This window comes from Hippopotamus amphibius, chromosome 8 (assembly GCF_030028045.1).
Source record: "Hippopotamus amphibius kiboko isolate mHipAmp2 chromosome 8, mHipAmp2.hap2, whole genome shotgun sequence".
Classification (NCBI taxonomy): Eukaryota; Metazoa; Chordata; class Mammalia; order Artiodactyla; family Hippopotamidae; genus Hippopotamus; species Hippopotamus amphibius.
This window is the reverse complement of record NC_080193.1, coordinates 1,328,159-1,350,428: the sequence shown is the minus strand read 5'-3', so window position 1 is coordinate 1,350,428 and position 22,270 is coordinate 1,328,159. Positions and strand designations below refer to the sequence as shown.

At 52.7% G+C, this 22,270-nt stretch overlaps 1 protein-coding gene across 2 annotated transcripts in view; it reads right to left on the bottom strand.

The window, feature by feature from the left end:
- Nucleotides 1-22,270, bottom strand: part of UBE2L3 (ubiquitin conjugating enzyme E2 L3) — a 33,919-nt gene that overhangs the window by 3,967 nt on the left and 7,682 nt on the right. The window contains exons 2-3 of one of the 2 annotated variants that reach the window (XM_057745880.1): nt 17,151-17,246; nt 1,288-1,474 (exon numbers count right to left, since the gene is read on the bottom strand). In XM_057745880.1, the coding sequence (XP_057601863.1) occupies nt 1,288-1,474; nt 17,151-17,246 (283 nt within the window). The remainder of the gene's footprint in view (nt 1-1,287; nt 1,475-17,150; nt 17,247-22,270) is intronic. The other variant, XM_057745881.1, reaches the window with a different exon arrangement.

Below are 22,270 nucleotides of genomic sequence, written 5' to 3'. Positions count from 1 at the left end.
AAATAGCTTTAAATAGCTTTAAAACCTAAGTCAACCAATACAAAAGAATGAAAAACCTCTCTTAGGTTATCTGACTAGTCAAAAAAAGCACCCACAACCTGGGAAAGCAGAGCATGCTGGCTGCACACTGAGACCTGAAGCTGAAAACAGGACCAGTGCTGCCCCAGCCCTCTTGGACAGCCTGCCCCATGAAGGGGGCAAAAGCTCAGGTACCCGCGCCCAGTTCTCAGGTGAGGGAGGTGGTCCGGCCGCCTCCTACACAGAGCTCAGAGTGTGTACAGAAAAACCAGGCCTGTGCCCTTAAGAACAACTCTGTCAACCTCTTACAGACATCGGCTCGTGCACCGCCCAGCACCGAGCCCCACGAGACCCTCCACTGTGACTCCATGCTCGGCCCCCGCTCCTTTCTGCTGTTCAGCTGTGGGGGCCTGGCGGGTGGGTCCCTTGCATGGTGATAGGTTCCAGTCAGTCTTCCCCTGTGAAAGGCTTTTAAATCCATCTTCCAGGGGTTCCACTGGAAAATAACTGTTTATATCAGTCACCAGAAAAAAAACAAAAACACCCGCAGCCTCTCAAATTCCAGCCTCATCCATTCTCCTTAATCTAAAAAGACTGTAAGTGGTTCAGGGAGTTACTTATAAGAAAGCCACCAAAAATATGAGGTTAGGATTGCAAAGGGAAGTTCTAGAATTAAGAGTAAAAACTAGACACAGTCTGTAACAGTTTAGTCACGTTCCGGGGACAAGAAGGGGTGACCGCAATACTGAATCAAGCATTCTTCCCGGAAAAATGAGGGTGCCCAGGATCACACAGGGAGTTCCAGGCCTGCTGAGGCCAACCACATGCTTTCACCTGGACACACTGCCCTCAAGTCTGGTGGTGCCCTCCCGCAACGCCCCAGCCAGCCCCGCCATCCTGCGGCCCACCACGGGGCTCCGGCTCTCAGCCGCAGGCCCTCAACACCCTCCCTTCCCCTTCCAGTCTGAGTCCACGTGCTAACTGCCCTCCAGGCAGCCCAGGCCTCAGGAGCCCTCCACAGCCCTCCCTGCACGAAAAGCGAGTGCTGAGCTGGGTGGGTCTGTCTGCATGGGTCCCCCCCGGGCCCGAACACAGGAATACCTGTGCGGGCTGAAGCTTAGCTGAGACGCGCCATGCCCATGGGACAGCAGCGGCCTTTCGGGGACACAGGGCGGGGGGGGGGGGGGGGGAGGGACGACATGGGGGTCAGTGCATCGAAAGGGACCTCCCCACAGCAGCGTCCCCAGAAGACACGAGGAGACGCCTTACCTTGGTCGGTTTTGGTTGCTGGCTTCCAGTTTTCAGCACTAATTACCGGCAGACAGACCTGCCCCTTTTCGTCAATGTTCGGGTGATAGATCTTCGTTTTAAATGTGATCTTCGGTGGTTTGAATGGGTACTCTGCGGGAAAGTTGATTTCGATTCTGAAGGCCCCCTTGTCATAGGGAGGGTTGTCCTGGAGGGAAAGAAAACACGGTGGCGTGAACCTGCAGCTGAGACAGGGATGCTGTTTGCTGGGAAAATTAGTTTGTTTCACGAGCTTCTAAGCGCATCACCTCCAGGGGAGCGACAATCAGGCAGCAGCTCTAGAGCAAGGCATCCGCTGAACAGCGAGAGGGTCCCATATGGCCTCTTTACCCTCTTTTTTTTTTTTAAATAGACCTTATTTATTTATTTATTTGAGTAGTTTTAGGTTCACAGCAAAACCGAGAGGAAAGTACAGAATTCCTCCACACACACCCAGCCTCCCCCACCAGAGCGATACACACATTACAGGTGATGGACTGACACGGACACTCCGCCTCCACAGTCCACACAGCAGGGCTCACCCTGGGAGCTGGACACTGTGGGTTTCACATGGTATCATCCCCTATGGTTGGAATCCTACAGTATGCAGCCTTTTCAGACTGGCTTCCTTCACTTAGTCACATGCGTTTACGCTTCCTCCCTGGCTTGTCAGATCACTTGTTTCTTGTTGTTGTTGGTTTTTTATTATTTTTCATTTTATTTATTTATTGGCTGCGTTGGGTCTTCATTGCTGCACAAGGGCTCTCTCTAGTTGCGATGAGCGGGGGCTACTCCTCGTTGCGGTGTGTGGGCTTCTCACTGTGGTGGCCTCTCTGGTTGAGGAACACGGGCTCTAAGCACACGGGCTCCAGTAGCTGTGGCGCTTGGGTTCAGTAGTTGTGGTGCACAGGCTTAGCTGCTCCCCGGTGTGTGGGATCTTCCTGGAGCAGGAATGGAACCCATGTCCCCTGCATTGGCAGGCGGATTCTTAACCACTGCACCGCCAGGGAAGTCCCCTGATCACTTGTTTTTGGCGCTGAATATGACTCCACTGTCTGGATGTGCAGTTTATCCATTCACTTCCTGAAGGACAGCTTGGTTGCCTTTGGCAATTACGAGTAAAGCTGCTGTACACATCCATGTGCAGGTTTCCATGTGGATGTGAGTTTTCATCTCCTTTGGGTAAACACTGAGGACCACGACTCCCGGATCGTAGGTAAGAGATGCTTAGTTTTGTAGGAAATCACCAAACTGTCTTCCAAAGTGGCTGCACCGTTCTGCACTCCCCGCAGCACTGCTGCGCACAACCTCCCGGCATCTGGTGGTGTCGGCGTTCTGGACTTCCACTGCTCCGACAGGCGTGTAGTTGTATCCCACGGTTTTAATGCGCAAATCTCATGGTGTTGGCTACCTTTCCGTACGCTTACTTGCTATCTCTATGTCTTCTTTGGTAAGAAGTCTGCTCAGAGTTTCAGCCCATGTTAAAATCAGGTTCTTTGTTTTCTTATTATTCAGCTTTAAGAGTTCTTTGTATACGTGGGGTTAACAGCCCTTTCTCAAATAATGTCTTTTGTAAATATCTCTCTTTTTTAAAGGTATGAAGAGTCATACCAGAGCGCGAACGTGCTGCACTTGTGAAAAGAGTGTCTGGGGCCAAGCGCTTCCTCACTAAAAAGCAAGCACCCAGCACCCCCGGCCGTCCCGTGGCTGACCAGCGCAGGCAGCTGCCGCAGGAGAGCAGGGCGGCAAGGCTGCGGGGGCTGCGGGGAGGTGGCAGCAGCACCCACTCTGGGAAGCCACAAGGTTCCCGGTCATGTCTTCAAAGACGGGAGAAGCTTCTTCTCCTTGAGTCCGGGAGACACCTGAGAGCGGGGCCCAAGGTAACCTCACAAGCAACCTCAAGCATCTGCTGAGTGGGCGGCTAAGTTGCCAGACCCTCCACGCGGCTTTAAGACCATCAACACCGGTGGCCATGTTATTCTTCTGAACGTGGCCAAGAGCGTCCTCGCCCACAACAACGGTTTCACGTACCTGCAACACAAGGACCCCAGAACCCAGACCAGCCTGGAGCTCGTTCTACAGAAGAGAAAGAAACAACACCCGAGGCGCCCACTGCAGGGCACGGCGGCCAATGAAGCGGGAGGCAGGAGAGCCACACAGCCATCTAGGAGGCAGGAATTCATTTCCAGATCGCTCTCATGGTGGATGGATACATAAACTATGATATATCCATTACAACAGAATATTATTTGGCAATAACAAGCAATGAAGTACAAATAAGTGCTACAACATGGATAAACCTTGAAAATATTATGGTAAGAATGACGCCAGACACAAGAGGTCGCGTATTGTACGATTCCGTTTACACGACACACCCAGGACAGCTGCATCTACAAAGCAGGCCGGAGGCTGCCTGGGCCCGGGGGCGGGGGCTGACGCTAACCACAGGAGCTTTGGGGAGAGAGAAAAACCGCGGCGACGGAGGCGCAGCTCCGCGAGAACACGGACAGCCACCGAACTGGACACTAAACGGGGGACACGCGTGGTCTGTGAAGCTCAGTGAAACTGTTAAAAAGGAAATCAAAGCTAAGTCAGGAACAGGGTTCTCGACGGAGGACAGGGCTGTCCCTCCTGGAGAGGTTGAGACATGCCCGCAGGCGTCGCAGTGACAAAGGTGGCTGCTGGCACCCAGCGAACAAGAAACGGAGACAAGCCGACACAAATAACCCAGCTGCACACACCAAAATGCAGGCTGCAGTGCTCTACGTTTCCCTGTGAGGAGCCCCGAAGAGAGGGGGGCTGGGCCCCAGCAGACCCCAGGGGCCTGTCCGGCCAATGCCCCCCCAACCTGGCATAACCCCCGTTCCGCCTCCATCCGCGCCGCTCCCTCACTGTGAACCGGGGGTATCCTGACTGGTCCACCCCATCCTGTCCAGCATGGCAGCCACCTGCCCTGGTGCCTACTTTGTACTTGAAACAGGACTCTTCCAAATCGAGATGTGCTATATGCATAAAATGCCACCTGGATTTTAGAGACTTTGTGCAAAAAAAGAATGTAAACTATTTCATTAATAATTATACTGATAACGTAGAAAAATAAATATATTGTGTTAGATGAAATACTTACCGAAGTGAATTTCACCTGTTTCATTTTCTTTCATTTTTTTGGCCGCACCGCACGGCTTCTGGGATCTTAGTTCCCTGACCAGGGATTGAACCCACACCCTCCTCAGGCCCTTGGCATTGAAAGCGCAGAGTCCTAACCACTGGACTGTCAGGGAATTCCCTCATTTTCATTTTTAATGGGAGTTCTGTAAAATTTAAAAACATGGCTGCGGCTTGCAGCATACTCCTGCTGGAGGACACCGTCCATCACTGACAGGCCGGGGGCAGCCGCATGTCCTGGCTCCGGATAATGAGGGGTGAGGGGTCTGTGGGGGGCTCCTGGGATGAGTGTCTTTGTTCTTGGTCACACCAAACTACACACACACACACCCCCCACACCTGGAGGAGTCTGAATGGGGCTGGTGGCCTGATCAGGCTCCGCTTCCTGGTTACGACACGGCGCTACAGTTACACAACCGGTGACGGCTACTGGGGAATCTCTGTGTCACTTCCTACAATTGCATGAAAATCTACAGTTATCTCAAAATAAGTTCAAGGAGAGAGAGAGAAAAGAGGTGACGGTCTCTTCCTTCCAGGAAGCCGCAGGGCCCGCACAGGGCCGCGCTCTCCTCACCAAGCCGCTGGATGGCCATCCCAGTGTCCCCGCCTCGGGCGCTGCCAGGGGCAGCAACTTTCCCTTTTCAAAGCCACGTGAAGTGGGGGTCTCCTTACTCGCAGGCGGTGTGGATGGTGCCTGGCGGGGGCAGTGAGGAGACCAGGGGACGGAGAGTGTCAGGGAGACGCAGAGGCAGGAGGGCGGGCGGGTGGAGGGACTCACACGGCTTCATGAGCGGAAGAGGCCTCTCTCTAAAAGTGAACAAGCAGGTCTTTATCAGTTGGCTTTGAGCAGCCCAGGTCCAGACCAGCGCAGTCAGTAGGCGGACCTGAAGCCCCAGGACAGAGGAGCAAAGGCCCTCGACAGAGGCTGGTGCCCGAGCCCAGGTGGGGAGCGGGGGCCCGTGAGACGGAAGGGCCCGCGCAGCGGCAAAGGCAGTTCCAGCTTTTGCCGTGGGACCTCACTGACGCACCTGAGGCCCGTCCCCCAAACACTGCCAGGGCCCAGCAGAACCGGGCGCGAGAGCCCTGGGGCCAGCGCGCAGGCCAGAGACACTGTGACGGCAGAGACCGTGTCCTCTGCAAACAGGCTCGCGGGGTGACCTCCAGGGCGGGACGAGCCCTCTCCAGCAAGCTCCATTTCATCTTCAGAACCATTACTGACACAGCGTTGGAGAGACAAGGCCTCAGGGGTACAAAGCTGACGCACAGGTTTGTGTTTCTGAAGCCCAAAGGCAGAGAAATCCAGGCAGTCTGACGACACGCCGAGGAGAGGCAGGCCGTTACCAGCTCCTTTCACACACGAGGGACAGAGGCAGAGACAGAGACAGACACTGCCGCTGCTGACACACTGTCGTGTGTGCACGTCTTACCTTCTCAATAAAGGGTAAAGCCAGCAGCTGCACCCCCATGAGTTCAAGGTGACAATAACACGGGTAAGAAAGGAACTCAAGCAGGCATGAGCACCCCCTGCCAAAGAAGTAAGCACTAGAATCACGACGTTAGAAAAGAACAAAGAGCAAACAAACACCAAGCAAAACTGAAGACATAACATAAAAGCAGAAATGACCATGAAGGCAAACATTAGCAAATCAGAACACAGAAAAAAAGAATGAAATTTCTACTTCTTGATACATGAAGTCAGTATAACCATCTATCAAAATCCACTAAACACAGAAATCACAATCCAAGCTCACATATGACCACAGATGCAAACACACTAAAGACTAGGGAATTTAATACACGAGAATATTTAATACCGTCCATGTAATGAAGGAGGAGTTACTCCAGAAAGCAAGAAGGGTTGAACTAACGGGCCACTCTGAACCCCACACCATAAAACCTAACTGACAGTAATACGGCCTTCAATGAAATCCACTCATTCCTGATGAAAAGAGAAAAAATTACGAGTGACATCAGCAAAACAGCAAAGCAGACAGCTCCAAACTCCCATTCCTCCAGAGAAACAAAAAAACACTGCGGAAACCGCCAGAACCAACTTTGTCAGAACTCTGGAAAACAGCCAAAGGTTTACAGCAACCAAATGAATGCAGAATCAAGAAAAAGGCATCTAAAATACGCTCACTGTGTTGATTTTACCTGCCCTTAGCCCGGCCCCACCCGGCTGGGTGACCAGACGTCTTGAAGATGGGCTAACGATGGCCGCCTCTGACCACCATGTGGGGCCCTGGGCCTCGGTTCCAGAGGAGCAGAGCAGACCTTCTTCACAAACCACCGTCTGTCTGCTGTAACCTGTCCAGGGCTACCCGGAGGGCTGACGCAAGGTGCTCATCTGCTTTGCCTCGCTCAGAACCCACAGCGGGTGGGAAAGCACAGGATCTGCTCAGAGAGACTGTAGGGGGACTTCCCTGGTGGTCCAGTGGGTAAGACTCCCAGTGCAGAGGCCCGGGTTCGATCCCTGGCCAGGGAACCAGATCCTGCACGCCACAGCCTAAGACTGGGTGCAGCCAAATAAATAAATAAATATTTTAAAAAAAGAAAAGAAAAGAAAGACTCTACGGCCACGAAAACCGCACAGTTGCCTACAGCAAAGATGGCAGTTGAGACACAACAGATGGCATAAAGCCAAGGAGGAAAAGCCAGAGAGAAGCCCAGGGAAATCAGGGCATTCAGAAGCCCAGGCACACTGGGAAGCTGAGAAAGTCACACACATGCCTCGGACAGGACACACGCTCTGAAGAGAACTGAGAGCACCTGAGGCTTTCACCACCAGCTAACCACAGGTTCGAGGAAAGCAGGAAGTGAAGGAGGAGGCACAAGTGTAGCTGGCCCGGACACACGTGCAGGAAGAATCCAGCACACGGCCAACCTGCAAAGACTGACACAACTCTTTTTTTAAGCTCCTGGCATTCAAGGAAATTTCAGTCAAAACTCTAGTGGAGCACACGCAAGGCCTTCAACAATCAAAACCAGCGAACCCGGGCGGGGGGCCGGGGGGGGGGGGGGTCTGATTCCCACATCATAATATTCAAATGTCCAATTTTCTTTCTTTTTTTTTTTTAATATTTATTTACTTTGTTTGGCTGTGTCGGGTGCATCAGGTCTTAGGTGCGGCGCGCGGGCTTCTCTCTAGTTGTGGCATGAGGGCTCCAGAGCCCACAGGCTCAGCTGCCCCGCAGCATGTGGTACCTTAGTTCTCTGATCAGGGATCGAACCTGCATACCCTGCACTGGAAGGCGGATTCTTAACTACTGGTCCACCAGGGATGTCCCCAAATGTCCAATTTTCAACAACAACAACAAAAATCACAGAGCATACTAAGAAACAGAGAAGTATGGCCCATTTAGTTTTAACAAACTGACAAAAACTCTCTCTGAGGAAGCCCAGACACTGGACCTACCAGACAAAGAATTAAAATCAACTGTCTTAAAAATGCTCAAAGAGGGAATTCCCTGGCGGTCCAGTGGTTGGGACTCGGGGCTTTCACTGCTGAGGGCCCGGGTTCGACCCCTGGTTGGGGAACTAAGATCCCACAAGCTGCACGGCCAGACGAAAAACAAAAAAAATGCTCAAAGAGGTAAAAAAACAGAAAACAAAAAACACATGGGCAAAAAACTAAACAAAACCAGGAAAATAATGTCTGAACAAAATGAGAACACCAATGAAGAGATAGAAATTATAAAAAGGAACTCAACAAAAATTCTGGAGAACAGTACAATCACTGAAATTAAAAACTCACTAGAGCAATCCAAGAGTAGATTTCAGCAAGCAAAAGAAGGGCTCCACACACCTGGAGTCAGGGCCGTTGAAGTGATTCGGTCTACGGGGCAGAATACTGAGGAACGTGGGCAGAGCCCAGGGACACACGGGACACCACCAAGCACGCCAACACACACACACCGTGGGGCCACAGGAGGGTAAGAAGGAGAAAAGGGGCAGAAAGAATATTTAAAGAAATAATGACCCCAAACTTTCCAAATTCCATGAAAGAAAGCTCAATGAACTACAAGCAGGATCAACTCAAAGAGACACCAAGATAGATAGTCAAATCATCAAAGGACAAAGAACCTTGAAAGCAGCAAACAATTGATTTCTCACCAGAAACCATGGAGGCCAGAAGGCAGTGGGAGGACACAGTCAAGGTGCTGAAAGGAAGGCTTCCCTCGTTGTGGCGCGAGGGCTCCAGAGCCTGCAGGCTTAGCTGCCCTGCCGCATGTGGGATCTTAGTTCCCCAACCAGGGATCAAACCCACACCCCCTGCATTGGAAGGCAGATTCTTAACCACTGGACCACCAGGGACGTCCCATGACCAAGTAGGATTTATCCCAGGTATGCAAGGATAGTTCAACACACAAAAATCAATCAATACACCATGTTAATGGAATCCAAGAGGAAAAAAGATCATCTTGATGCAGAAAAACATTTGACAAAATCTAACACACTTTCATGATGAAAACATTCAATAAACTAGGAATAGAAAGAAATTTCAACATGAAAAAAAGCCACATATGAAAAACCTACAGCTAACATCATACTTAATGATGAAAGTCTGAAAGCTTTTCTCCTAAAATTAGTAACAGGACAAGGATGCCAACTTTTTTTATTTTTTCACCATGCTGCATAGCTTGCAGGATCTTAGCCCCCCAATCAGGGATCAAACCCAGGCCCTGGCAGTGAAACTGCTGAGTCCTAACCACTGGAATGCCAGGGAATTCCCAAGGATGCCCACTTTTGCCACTATTTTTCAGTACAGTGTTTGGCAGTTCTAGCCAAGGCAATCAGGCAAGAAACAGAAATAACAGGCGTCCAAACTGGAAAGGGAGAAATAGAACTACCTCTGTGCAGAGATGACCTCATCTTACACGTAGAAAACATACACAAACCGTTAGAAAAAAATGAATTCAGCAAATTTCCTGGACACAAAATCAACATGCCAATGTCAGTTGCATTTCTGTACACTAACAGTGAAGAACAAATCCAAAAAGGAAATTAAGGAAACAATTCCATTTACAGTAACACTGAGAAGAATGAAACATCTAGGAATGAATTTAACCAAGGTGGCCATTGTACACTGAATGTCTGTGTCCCCTCCAAATTCTTATATTGAAGCGCTAACCCCCAGTGTGGCTAGAGTCCAGAAGTAATCAAGGTTAAGTGATGTCATAGGGTGCAGTCCTGATCTGACAGGATTCGTATCCTTAAAGACGGGAGCTCCCGGGACTTGGCTGGTGGTCCAGTGGTTACGATCCACAGTTTCAGTGCCAAGGGCACAGGTTCAATCCCTGGTCCGGGAACTAAGATCCTGCAGGCTGTGTGACATGGCCCCCCAAAAATAAAAGAAGAGAGCACCCTTGTGCACTGAGAAAAGGCCAGGAGAACACAAGAAGCCACGGAAGAGTCCTCACCAGAAACCAACCCTGCCAGACCTTGATCTGGGACTTCTGGCCTCCAGAACTGTGAGAAAATTGAATTCTGCTGTTTTAAGTGACCCAGCCTATGATTTTGTTTTGTTTTGTTTTTCATCCTGCGCTTAAAAATATACAGGCATAAAACCTGTACACTGAAAATTACAAATCATTGCTGGAAGACGTTATAGAAAACCTAAATAAATGAAAAGATGTCCTGGGTTCATGGGCTGCAAGACTTACTACCATAAAGATGATTAATACTATCAAAAGTGATCTAAAGATTCAATATAATCTCTATCAAAACCTCAATTTTTTTTTTCAAATGGAAAAACCTATCCTAAAATTCATATGAGATCTCAAAGTGTTACTGAACCAAACTTGGGCCTGTTTGCCCACGCTCAGTAAAGCCAATCTACTGACACCAGGTCGTGGTGGAGGGAAGTGCAGTAAGGAGTCCAGGGCAGCTCGAGCTCAAAACACCCGAGCTCCTTAATGGGATTCAGGCCAGGAGAGGGAGGGAAGTCCCAGGGTATGTGATCAGCTCGTGCACAATTCTCTGAGTGGTTGATGGTGAGGTAACAAGGTGGTGTCAAGGGTTAACGTGATCAATTCTCAGGCGCCAGCAGGTCTGGGGGCTACCTGCTCACGGTCACCAAGTAGTTAACAGCTTCCATTTGATGGCGATTTTAGCATTTGTAAAACAACTCACGAAATGTGCATCAAATACAATTACCTAGGTACTTCAGAAAGGAGCTAAAGCAGAGGATATGGGGGAGGGGTCTGTCCTGGGACGGCCCCATAGGTTCCTGCTCAATTACACAGGGGCCCTGAACAGTCAAAACAATCTTGAAAAAGATCAAAGTCGGAGAATTCACAATTCTTGATTTTAAAAACTTACAATGAAGCTACAGTAATCAAAACAGTGTGATACTGGCATAAGTATAGACATTCAGACCAACAGAACAGAATTGAGAGTCCAGAATTAAATCCTCACATATATGTTGTATTATTTTTTTAAAATCTTTTATTGGAGTACAGTTGATTTACAACGTTGTGTTAGTTTCTGCTGTACAGCAAAGTGAATCAGTTATACACATACATATATCAACTTTTCTTTTAGATTCATTCCCCATATAGGTCATTACAGAGTACTGAGTAGAGCTATACAGTAGGTCCTTATTTAGTTATCTAGCCCTATTAATTTTTGATGATGCCAAAATCATTCAATGGGAAAAAGCAGTCTTTTTGACAAATGGTCCTGAGAAAACTGGACACCCACATGCAAAAGAATGAAGCTGGACCTTTTCCCTACACCATTTTAAAAAAACTCAAAATGGATCAAAGACCTAAGTTTAAGTGTTAAGACTATAAAAATTCTCAGAAGAAAACATAGGGCAAAACCTGCATGACCTTGGATTTGGCAATGGTTTCTTAAATATGACACTAAAAGCACAGGCAAAAAAATAAAAAGTAGATAAAATGGACTTCATGAATATTAAAAACTTTTTGCATCAAAGGACACAATCAAGAGAGTAAAAAGACGACCAAATGAATGGGAGAAAATATTTGCAAATTATATATCTGATAAGGGTTTAGTATGTAGAACATATAAAGAACTCCTACAACTCAAAGACAAAGAGACAAACATGCCAACTCAAACTGTGCAGAGCAGCTTTATTCGGAATTGCCAAAGTCTGGAAGCAATCAAAATGTCCCTCAGGAGGTGAATGATATGTAAACTGTGCAGAGACAGTAGAATATTATTTGTTGCTAAAAAGAAATGAGCTATCAAAACATGGAGAAATCTTAATTGCACATTACTAAATGAAAGAAGCCAATCTGAAAAGCTGCTGTATAATTCCAACTATACGACAGTCTTGAATGTCCAAACTATGAAGACAGTTAAAACAAATTTTTTTAAAAAATCAGTAGTTGCCAGGAGTTGCGGGCGGGGTGGGGGTGGGGGGAGGACTGAAAAGGCTGAGCAGAGGATCTAAGGCAGTGAAACAGCTCTGCAGGGCACCCTAATGGTGGGTACACGTCATTATACATTGTTCAGACTCACAGAACGTACACCACCAAGAGTGACTCCTGATGTAAACTGTGCCCTGCAGGTGATCATGGTGTGCAAACGCAGGTTCATCAGTTACGACAAACGCCCCCACTCTGGAGGGGGATGTTGATAATGGGGGAGACTGGGGGGGAGGTATATACCTGAAGTATCTGTACCCTCCTCTTAATTGTGTTGCAAACCTAAAACTGCTCTTAAAAAAAAAAAAAAAAGTCTTGAAGAAAAAAAGGGCAAAAGAACTTTGGACATTTCTCCAAAGACATACAAATGGCCAATAAGAATATGAAATGACGCTCAACAACCTTAATCATGAGGAAAATGCAAATCAAAACCACTGTGAGAGGACTTCCCTGGTGGCGCAGTGGTTAAGAATCTGCCTGCCAATGCAGGGGACACGGGTTCGAGCCCTGGTCCGGGAAGATCCCACATGCTGTGGAGCTACTAAGCCCGTGCACCACAACTACTGAGCCTGTGCTCTAGAGCCCTCAAGCCACAACTACTGAAGCCCACAGGCTCTAGGGCCCATGCTCCGCAAAAAGAAAAGCCACCATTACAGAGAATGGACTGGAGAACTCGGGGTATGGGAGGGGGCGGGGGGTGAAGGGGAAACTGAGACGAAGCGAGAGAGTAGCACAGGCATATATATACTACCAACTGTAAAATAGTCAGTGGGAAGTTGTTGTATAACAAAGGGAGTTCAACTCGAGGATGGAAGATGCCTTAGAGGACTGGGGCGGGGGGGGGGGGGGGGAGTCAAGGAAGGGAGGGAATACGGGGATATGTGTATAAAAACAGATGATTGAACCTGGTGTACCCCCAAAAAATAATTAAAAAATAAAATTTAAAAAAAAAAAAAAAAGAGAAGCCACCACAATGAGAAGCCCACGCACCTTAACAAAGAGTAGCCCTAGCTCCCCACAACTAGAGAAAACCCGCTCACAGCAACGAAGACCCAAGGCAGCAAAATATAAATTTAAAAAATTAATTTAATTTAAAAAACAAAAAAACCCACCATGAGATACCATCTACTAGAATGGTTATAACTTCAAAAAAAAAAAAAAGGAAAATAATTGCTGGTGAGGATGTAGAAACACTAGAATCTTTGTGCACTGTTGGTGGGAATGTAAGATGGTACAGCCACCATGGAGCTCAGCCTGACAGTTCCTCAAAGAGATAAACACAGAGTTATCATACGACCCGGCAATTCCAATTCTACAAATATACCCCGAAGAACTGAAGACGGGGACTCAGGCTGATACCTGCACAGCAACGCTCACACAGGGTCACCCACAACCGCCAAAGGTGTAAATGACCCTAGTGCCTGTCAGCAGATGGCGGTCCAGTAGGTAAGACTGTGCACGCCCAAGGCAGGGGGCCCGGGTTCGATCCCTGGTCAGGAAACTAAGATCATACAGACCACAAGGCGCTGCCCAAAAAAAGAAAGAAAAGCGGGGCGGGGCAGGGCGGGGCGGGGCGTGCACACACAGCAGGAGATTGTTCATCCATGAGAATGATGTTATGACACATGGGACAATGTATGTGAACCTTGAAAACATTACGCTAAGTGGAATAAGCCGGATAAAAAGGACAAATTTTATATGAATCATTTACATGAAATATCTACAATAAGCAAGTTCACTGACTTCAGGAGTAGATTAGGGGGTACCAAGGGTTGGGGGGCAGGAGAGTGGAGAGTTATTACTTCATGGCTACAGACTTTCTGTGTTAAGTGATACGTTTTGGAAATAGAGTGATGATGGCTTGAAAACATTTTGACTAATTTTTTTTTTTGCAGTTTTGACTCAATGTCACTGAATTGTACACTTAACTCTTAAAAAGGACTGAAATGGCAAATTTTGTTATATATATTTTATCACAATAAAAAAATTGATGAAGCGAAATTTTTAAATTTTTTAGAAGAGAAACTTTAAAATTAGGAATTCTGAATAAACAAAATTTAAAAGAAAACACTAAGCTGAAAAGTATTTGTCCCAGACACACAGGATTAATACACAGAATTCCTACAATTCAACAAAGAGAAACATACTAAAACCCTATTACATACCAGACTGTGAAGATACAGTCAATTAAGTAAGTGAAAGAAATCTTCATCTGCAATAGCACAATTCTACATGCAAATCACGTGGTCTGAATGTTTGTATCCCCCCAGATTCCTACGTCAAAAACCTACCCCTCCAGGTGATGGTGTGGGGAGGTGGGGCCTCTGGGAGGGGATCAGACCACCAGGGCAGAGCCCTCGCGAATGGCACTGGGGCCCCTTCTGACATGTGAGGAACAGCCTGTGGCTAGGGAGAAGGGGCCCCACCCGACAGGCACCTGATCTCAGACCTGCAGCCTCCATGACTGTGAGAACTAAGTTTCCGCTGCTTGTAAGCTAAGCTGTCTAGCATTTTGTTATATAGCAGTCCAAACGGGACAAAGACACAAACCAAGCTGCGAACGTCTCCACCTGCCACACTGACAAGAATCTCTTTCCGCGTGTTGTTTCACGGACCCGCTTTACATATGGGCAAACGGCGTTCCAGAGTCCCGAGGGAGACTGAGCACGTACCACACGTGCTTGCTGAGCTTTTACAGCAGCTAGGAGAGCGATCCTTTACAGGGAGGACGCTGGGACTAACTGTGTAGCTGGCCCAGATCACCATCTGCCAGTCGGACAGGGCTGGGGCTCTCCCCTCAGGCAGCGGGACCCCACAGCCTGGGGGTCCACAGACATCACATGTCATACAGCTGACCCTAACGGAACACAGGACACAGGACACTGTAGCTTAGGATCAGGATCTAAAACAAGCAAGGATGACTGCAGTGCACGCCTGTAACTTACACAACAGGGCTCCTGGACAGTTACTAAAACTATGCTCACGAAGAGTTTCCAGGCAATGACCAAAAAATGAAGCTACGACATCATTATGACACGAGCGACGCGCCCATTAAAGGGGGCGTGAGCACCAGGTTAGGGGTGGACACGCCGCCCCCTGGGTGAGAAGCCTCCACAAGGTTCACCACCAGGTGCCGTTCCTGAAGGGCAGGTGCCAAAAACTCACTGAACTGAACTTCTTCATCATAGGATTATGGGGTGTTTTCTTCCTTAGACTTTACATCTGCATTTTAAATGAAAACACTTTATATAAACACAAGTATTTAAAGGAATCAACCCGAGCCAACCCGAGCTGCAATGGCAGCGAGGAGGTGGCCCCTCCCCCCGGGGTCTGGGCCCGCCCTCTCTTGGAACTGCAGCCAGGGAGGACCTGCCAGGTGGCTTCCCGAGGACCCGCAAGCGCCCGGCCGTAAGGGCCCACTTCCCGGGGGCCACGTCTTCCTCCCCCTGGCCCCGCTTTCACCCCAGCTGGACGGACCCCAAGCGAGGTGGGGAGAAGACCCCGTGCTGACCCAGCCCCTACAGAGCAGGGAGAGCCGAGGCCCAGGTGTGGGGTACTAGTGGGGACCCTGGACGGAGCAGTCCTTGAAGCTCTCCTCACGCCAACGCAGGGGCCCGGGCTGTGGCGGCAGGAGGAAGCGCGAGGAGCAGGCAGCGTGAGCGGGGTGCGGGCAGTCCCGGCACGGCCGCCTCTGGGCACAGCTTCCCCAGGGGCAAGGCGGGGCTCTGGCCCGGACGCTGCCTGGAGCCTCGGCCCCGTCCCCTGAGGTCTACCAGCCATCTCCACCCAGGGCTCAATGAAACGCTGCCCGCTCCACCAGCCCTGGGAGCCGGCCGCCAGCTCCCGCGGTAGGCAGCCCAGCCTGACCGCTGAAAACTGCCCCATTCTTTCTTATCAGTTTTCAAAAGACCCACGTGTTAACAGTTCACCTATGTTATCAGTGGAAAACAAAACCTCAATTAGGAAAGAGCCTGGGGTCAGAGGGTTTTGGCCATCCTTCCACTCTGCACCTAACAGGTCCCCAGAGTGGGCAAGGGCTGGGGCAGAACCAGACTGGACACGGCCAAGTTTATAACACTACAAACCCAGTATTTGCTGTTCAAGTTCCAGGAACTTTTTAAAAAGCACGACCTACAACCAGCATCAAGAAGGAAGCACCTCTGGTTAGCGTGCTCCCTGCTCGGCTCTGGCAAAGCCACCCACCTGCTCGTAAGGAGACAGTTTACGCACCGGCGGGTGGGGGGGGGGGGGGAGGCAGGCACAGGGCAAGGGGGATGGAAGAAGGAGGTGGGGGTGGGAAGAACAGGAAGGAAAGGGGGCACTGGTGCAGAGGATCCCGGTCACGCGCCGGGGACACGGAAGGCACATGACGTCCAGGTGAGGCTGCCTCTGGTGAGCGGGCAGGAACAGAGGCCGAGACGCACCACTCCACGTCCAGCAAGAACCCAGTGACCTGACGCTGGAAGCAGCAGGGTCCCCAAGAGACAAAATGGAGCGAGAGAAAGGCGAGAGGCTGGGCGAGAGGCTGGACGAGCGCCGTGGCTAAGAGCTGAGAGGAGGCGGCAGGACGGGAGCAAGGGCCCTGGGGCCGGGGCTGAGCACGCCGGCCGGGTGCTGCCGGGGAGCGGCCCCAGGAGGGCTGGGAAACCGGGGTCACCGCCGGCGTCAGCGCGGGCCACGCCTCTGGAGGGGGAGGTGAAGGGCTGCAGAAAGAGCAGACCCTGAACCCAGAGGGCAGGGAGGCCGCAGGAAGTCGGCTGAAGAGGCGCTCGAGTGCCCCAAGGAGTCTGGGTGACAGGGAGCGGGGTATGGGGGCAGAGCCGGGGACAGGAGGCCCAGAGAGACGCCGGGGGGCCACCTGGTAAAGGGACTTGAGACCAACAGGAGGCACAGACCGGAGGGTTCCAGGAATAAAGCCCGGGACACAGGTGTGCAGAGGATTAGAGGCACAGATGCAAGCCCAGGCAGGAAGCAAAGAGAAGACGTGGATGGAAACACCGCCACCTGGCAGGAGAGGTGGAAGAAGGCGGCCGGCCTGGACCGAGGCGGCCGGGCAAGAGCAGGAGCACAGACGCACATCCTTCCCGGGCCGAACCCGCAGGCCTGGAAGGCTCGGGACCCCCAGGACGGCAGGAGGCCAGAGCCCAGGTGGGAGCCCCTGGGGCAGCTGCCCGGGCTCCTGCTGGCCGCCACGCGTCCGCGCTGCCTGGGAGCAGGGCGAGCCGCGGCTGCGCACGTGGGCCGGGAGGGGTCCCCTGGGAGGAGGCGGAGGTGTTCAATACTCACAGGAACAATAAGCCCTTGCCAAGTCAATAAATTAGCTTCATCAACCTGGATGTTACGGAAGTTTTTCATCCCACATTTGCGGATTTCTTCAAGCTCCTGTTGATTGACAAAGCATAAATGCGAGTCAAACAGGGGAAAGCACCACGCGCCACATCCCTCCTGACTCCCTCAGAGCAAGCCTAGTGCCGGCACCCAGGCCGCCGTGCCGTGTGGTGGGACCGCCCCGGCCTGCCTGAAGGCCTGGAGCCACGGGGGCCCCTCGACCGGAATCCCAGACCAAGACGAGCCCCCGCCTCGGTGAACCCACCGCCCCGGCGGACACCCCCTCCCCCGTGGGCTGTCCCCACGCGGCAGGGGTACCGGCCAGGTGCTGCAGACCTGACTCCTCACAGCTCTGCAAGGCGAACGGAGCTGGGGGAGCACACAAGCCCAGGGTTTCCACCCAGAGCCAGGACTGCGGCTGCAGGAGGGCTCTCCCTCCGTGGGGCCCGCAGCCGGGGCACGACGACCCAGGCTGGGCTCGGGGGGCGGGAAGGAAACCTCTACTAGCCTTGGTTTCCTCTGCTGCAGAAGAGGGGCAGTGAGCCCCAGAGCTGCAGACGAGGAAGAGAACGCCGTGCAGATACACAGAGGCTGTTCCCAGACACGCGCCCCTGCATCCGGAAAGGACAGCCCGCGGGCGACGTCAGGGCCCTGTCTGTCTCTAGCCTACAGCTGCCTGTCACTTGTTTGTCAACTCTGCACTGGCCTGACGTTCCCCACCACTTCCCCGACAACTCGGCTGACTGTCCAACATGCAAGACAGCCCAAGCCGCCCACTGCACACCTGCCCGCCCGCCCACGTCCCCAGTGCGCCTCCATCCTTGGAGCCTGGAGCGCGGCGCCCCTGCCATGCCCCGATCCGGCTCTCGTCCATGACACAACAGCTCCTCCGCGTCTCCCGGGTGCCTGTCTCTGCAACGCCACAGCACCACCCCACCCAGTCCTGCCTCCTCCATGGGGCCCGCAGGACAGTGTCCCATGGCCCTGGCTTCCTCCTCGCTGGTCCGGCCCACTCAGCCCTCTAGAACTGGGAAGCCCCCCGCCCCATGTTTGGTGCTGCGGGGCACAACGGCACAGAGACTCTGAACCAGCGCCACCCTCCCCCGGCCGCTGCACCCCACGTTACCGCCACGCGGCCAGCGCCCTGGGCACCCTGGGGGACACGAGGTAAGGAAGGAGGAGAGTCCTGAGAGAGGGGGCGCCGAGCAGGTGTTACAGGTTCTCAGCTGGAGGCCACGCGGTGTGCCCGGCCTGGGTCAGGATGAGGACAGTGTCAAGTGACCACGCAGGGGAGGCAGGTGGGACACACTGCTGCTGGCCGCCCTAGCTGCCCACCACAACCGTCAGCCTGGGCCCCAGGCCCAAAAACTCTGCTCCAGCAGGTGTGGGGTGGAGAGGAACGGGGGTTCTTTAACAAGCGGCACAGTGAAAAGATGAGTTCCATTTCTAAGCAATGCACAGCTTCCACGAGGAAGATGCTAGTGGCCATGGCCCCAGCAGTGGGGGAAGGGGTGGCCTGATCCCTCTTCCTGAGCCCACCGGAGGGGACGCGTGGAACCTGAGAGACCACTCAACCTGCCAGCTGCCAGCTGGTCCTCCTGCCAATGCCCAGGACCCACGGGAAAGCTCGCCTGGGGTCACGAAGCCTGGCAGACTCCAAAAGGGGGAGAAACACATCTCACACCCACACGGGTCCACCCCCCAAACAGAACCTAATCTCCAAAAGAGCAGGCGCACGGCCGGGGTCAGGAAGCCCAGCCACACGCAAACAGCTGCTGAGTGAGTGGGTCAGTGATGGAGTGGCTCTCAGGGGACTGCGGAGGCAAGGGGCTCGGTGATGAGCAGGGCTCTCTACGTGCTGTGGCCTCGGAGACCACAGAGTAAGGTTCTCGGCTGGAAACAGAAGAGCACGTCCCGTGAGGGCTGTTCTACCAAGCTAAAAAAATGCTTAAACCAAATACAAATGGAAAAAAATTCCAGACAGAATTGTAAAATTAGTCAAAAAAGAAGAAACAGGGACTTCCCTGGTGGCCCAGTGGTTAAGACTCTGCACTTCCACTGCAGGGAGAGCGGGTCTGATCCCTGGTTGGGAATATCCTGCATCCCATGTCCGCACACCACGGCCAAAAAAAAAAAAAAAAAAAAGAAGTGAGTAAAAAAAGACGAAATGACAGAATAGATTCAATATGCATAGGACAAAATAAACTTTAAAGTAACCTGTAAATATACTTTACAACTTCAGAAATCCACACACTAACAACATAAGGTACAGGTAAGAAACACAACAAGGTAAGTTTCACAGGAAATTTAAAAAATGTGCCACTGTAACATGGCAGTGAAAAACTGAACCTTGTTCAAGAAACAGGGAGAACAATTAGGCACGTGGGCAGGAGTGCAGGGCGGGCACCTATCACGCGCCGGTATCGAGACACAGGAACAAAGACGGGAGCCCCAGGGTGTAAGAAGGACAGCACTCCCCACCCCCCACCCCCCAGCAGGAGAAGATGGGCGATGCTGTGACAGCAGAGCTGGGAGGCTCAGGAAACCCAGAGGATGGCTACCAGATAAACTCAGGTCACCTGGCGGTCAAGTTACGCGCAGCAAAGACGACGAGACAGGTGCCTCCACGTGATTCTAGCCGACAGGTGGGTACGAGGCAGAAGCGAGAGAAACCACGACAAACCAGCCGGCGGGCCGGCCAGCCCCAGCACCTCCAGGGAATGCCGGGCAGCCCCTGGGAGTTTCTCAACAGGGCGGCACCAGCATCCCGGGACCCTGCACCAGCCCTGCCGCCTAGATGCCAGGCCTGTGACGCCGCCCCGCCCAGCCTGCCAACGCCCCAGCTGCTGAGAACCATGGACACTGTTGGGGGCTGGGACACTGAAAGCCCTGAGCTGCACAAGACAGTCCCTCAGACAAGAACTGTTCAGCCCGAAGTGCCAGTCTCACCTCCACACCCAGAGCAAGCTGGAGGCCGACTCGAGGCACTCAGAGAAGAGACAGGTTCACCTACAGGCCCGACACTCCCTCCCGCGCGACCGCAGCCGCGACTGAGGATGAAGGATGGCAAGCAGGCCACGTCTGACAGGTGCTGGGAGAGACGGGGGCCCAGCTGCAGAACGGAGGCGGCAAGACCACAGCGGAGAACCACGGGGGCTGACAAGACACACCCACGGAGGTCTGCGTCAGCGCCGCAAGGGGCCGTCGGGGCAGCTGCTCCGGGCGGACAGCGGGATGCTGACAGGCCGGCCAAGAGGAGAGGAGGAGCAGAACCCGCCACTCGAGCATCCCTGCCCGGTGGGGAGCGCGCTGCCCAGGCAGGCAGAGTTGGGAGGGAGAGAGGAGCTGCGCTCCTCAAAGCCCGGAGGGGGACCCCGGCCTGTCCCCCAGTGTGCCGCCCAGCCCGTCGCCCATGCTCCAGGCCAAAGCGTGGCGTGCAGCACGAGCGACTGCCGCCGACAGAGCCTCGCTGGCCCCTGCGAGGCGGCGGGGAGCAGGACTCGGTGACACACGGCCAGCACTCCTCTCGCAGTGCAGCGTACACATCCAGGCTCCAGGAAGGGGTGTAACGAAGTCTGTTTCTTTGCTTCTTGGGAGGTCTTCGTGGGCCCCTGATCCCGACGGCTGGCAATCCCCTGGGGAAGTGACACGGCCTGGGAACCCCTCAGGAGCCAGTGGTTCCTCATCAGCATGAAGCCAGGGTCCTCTTTAAGAAACCCAGACATGCTGTGTGTGAGACAGAGAACCAGCAAGGACCCACCGCACAGCCCAGGGAACTATATGCAATATCTGATAAAAACCTACAAGGGAAGAGAGTCGGAAAGAGAATCTGCGTGTGTGTGTGTGCGCGTACATACGTGTATATATGTGCATCACTGTACGCCTGACACAAACTAACACAACACTGCAAACCAACCGTACCTCAACAGCAGAAAAAGAAAAACGAAACCCAGACACACGGACGGGGGAAAAAGCAAGTCAGTCACGGCTGCTTCAGAGGCCAAATCAACGCTGCAGACAGCAAGCCTCAGGGCAGGGGACACTGGTACAGGTTTAAAAAGCCTATTTAATATCGTGCTATAACTTCCTATTTGCTACATGGAAAAAAGCACGTTGCGCCCCTAAAGAGCCACTGAAAGTAAAGCTGAAGGTGGGCTCCCCAGCTGTTGAAGCTGGGCGAGGCGCGCGGCGCTGCTCCAGGACCTGCGGGGTGGGGGCAGGAGGGAGACGCAGGCAGAGCTGTGGAAGGAGGGAACCCAGGTGCTCCGGGACGCGGCGGCACCGAGCTGGGCTGCAGGGGCTGCTCACTCGCGGGGCTCAGCCAGGCTACGGTCCCGGCAGAGGGGGAACAACCGCCTCCCCTGGACGCGCAGCCCGAGAACCTCCAGAGAGCACCGGGCGCCCGGGCAGGGGCCCCAGACGACAGTGAGGGGCACCCCTGCTTGAGAACCACCCCCAGCCCTTCAGCCGAGAAGGGACGGAGGCCCTGACTAGCTCAGCGTCACCCCCACAGCTGGAGACAGGCTCCGAGCAGGGCAAAGGACCTCAGCCGGGCCGGGCACACAGAAGCAGGGTGAGGAGGCCCTCTGACGGCAGCAAGTCTGCGCCAGCCCAAACCTGGAAAGCGTTCTGAACTCTTCCTTAAAGGCCGCGCGCCGCCGGCCACTTACACTGCGTATCCTGCTGTTCTCTACTCTGAACCTTCCCATGCGCCAATCCCCAGCCATTCTCTTCCATGTATTTTATGTATAATACACAGAAACAATGTTTTGACTTGGAAAGTGGTTGCTTCAACAAGTCATCTGTGGGCCAGGAAGAGCAGACGACTCCGCGTCAGACAGGCCCTGGCTCGACCCCGGCCCCGCCCTTCACACCACCTGAAGCTCTGAGTCTCGTCTCATCTGAAGACGGTAGGAAACTTACCCCACAGGCCCCTGCTGAGAACGACAAGAAACACTGGACGGTGCTGAAGCTGTCACCCCTAGGAGGTACTCAACTAGGGTTCGTTTCATTCCCTGCCACATCTGTGTCTCACCACGCCTCTTAAAATCTAGCACCGTCGGGGCACCGCCACACAC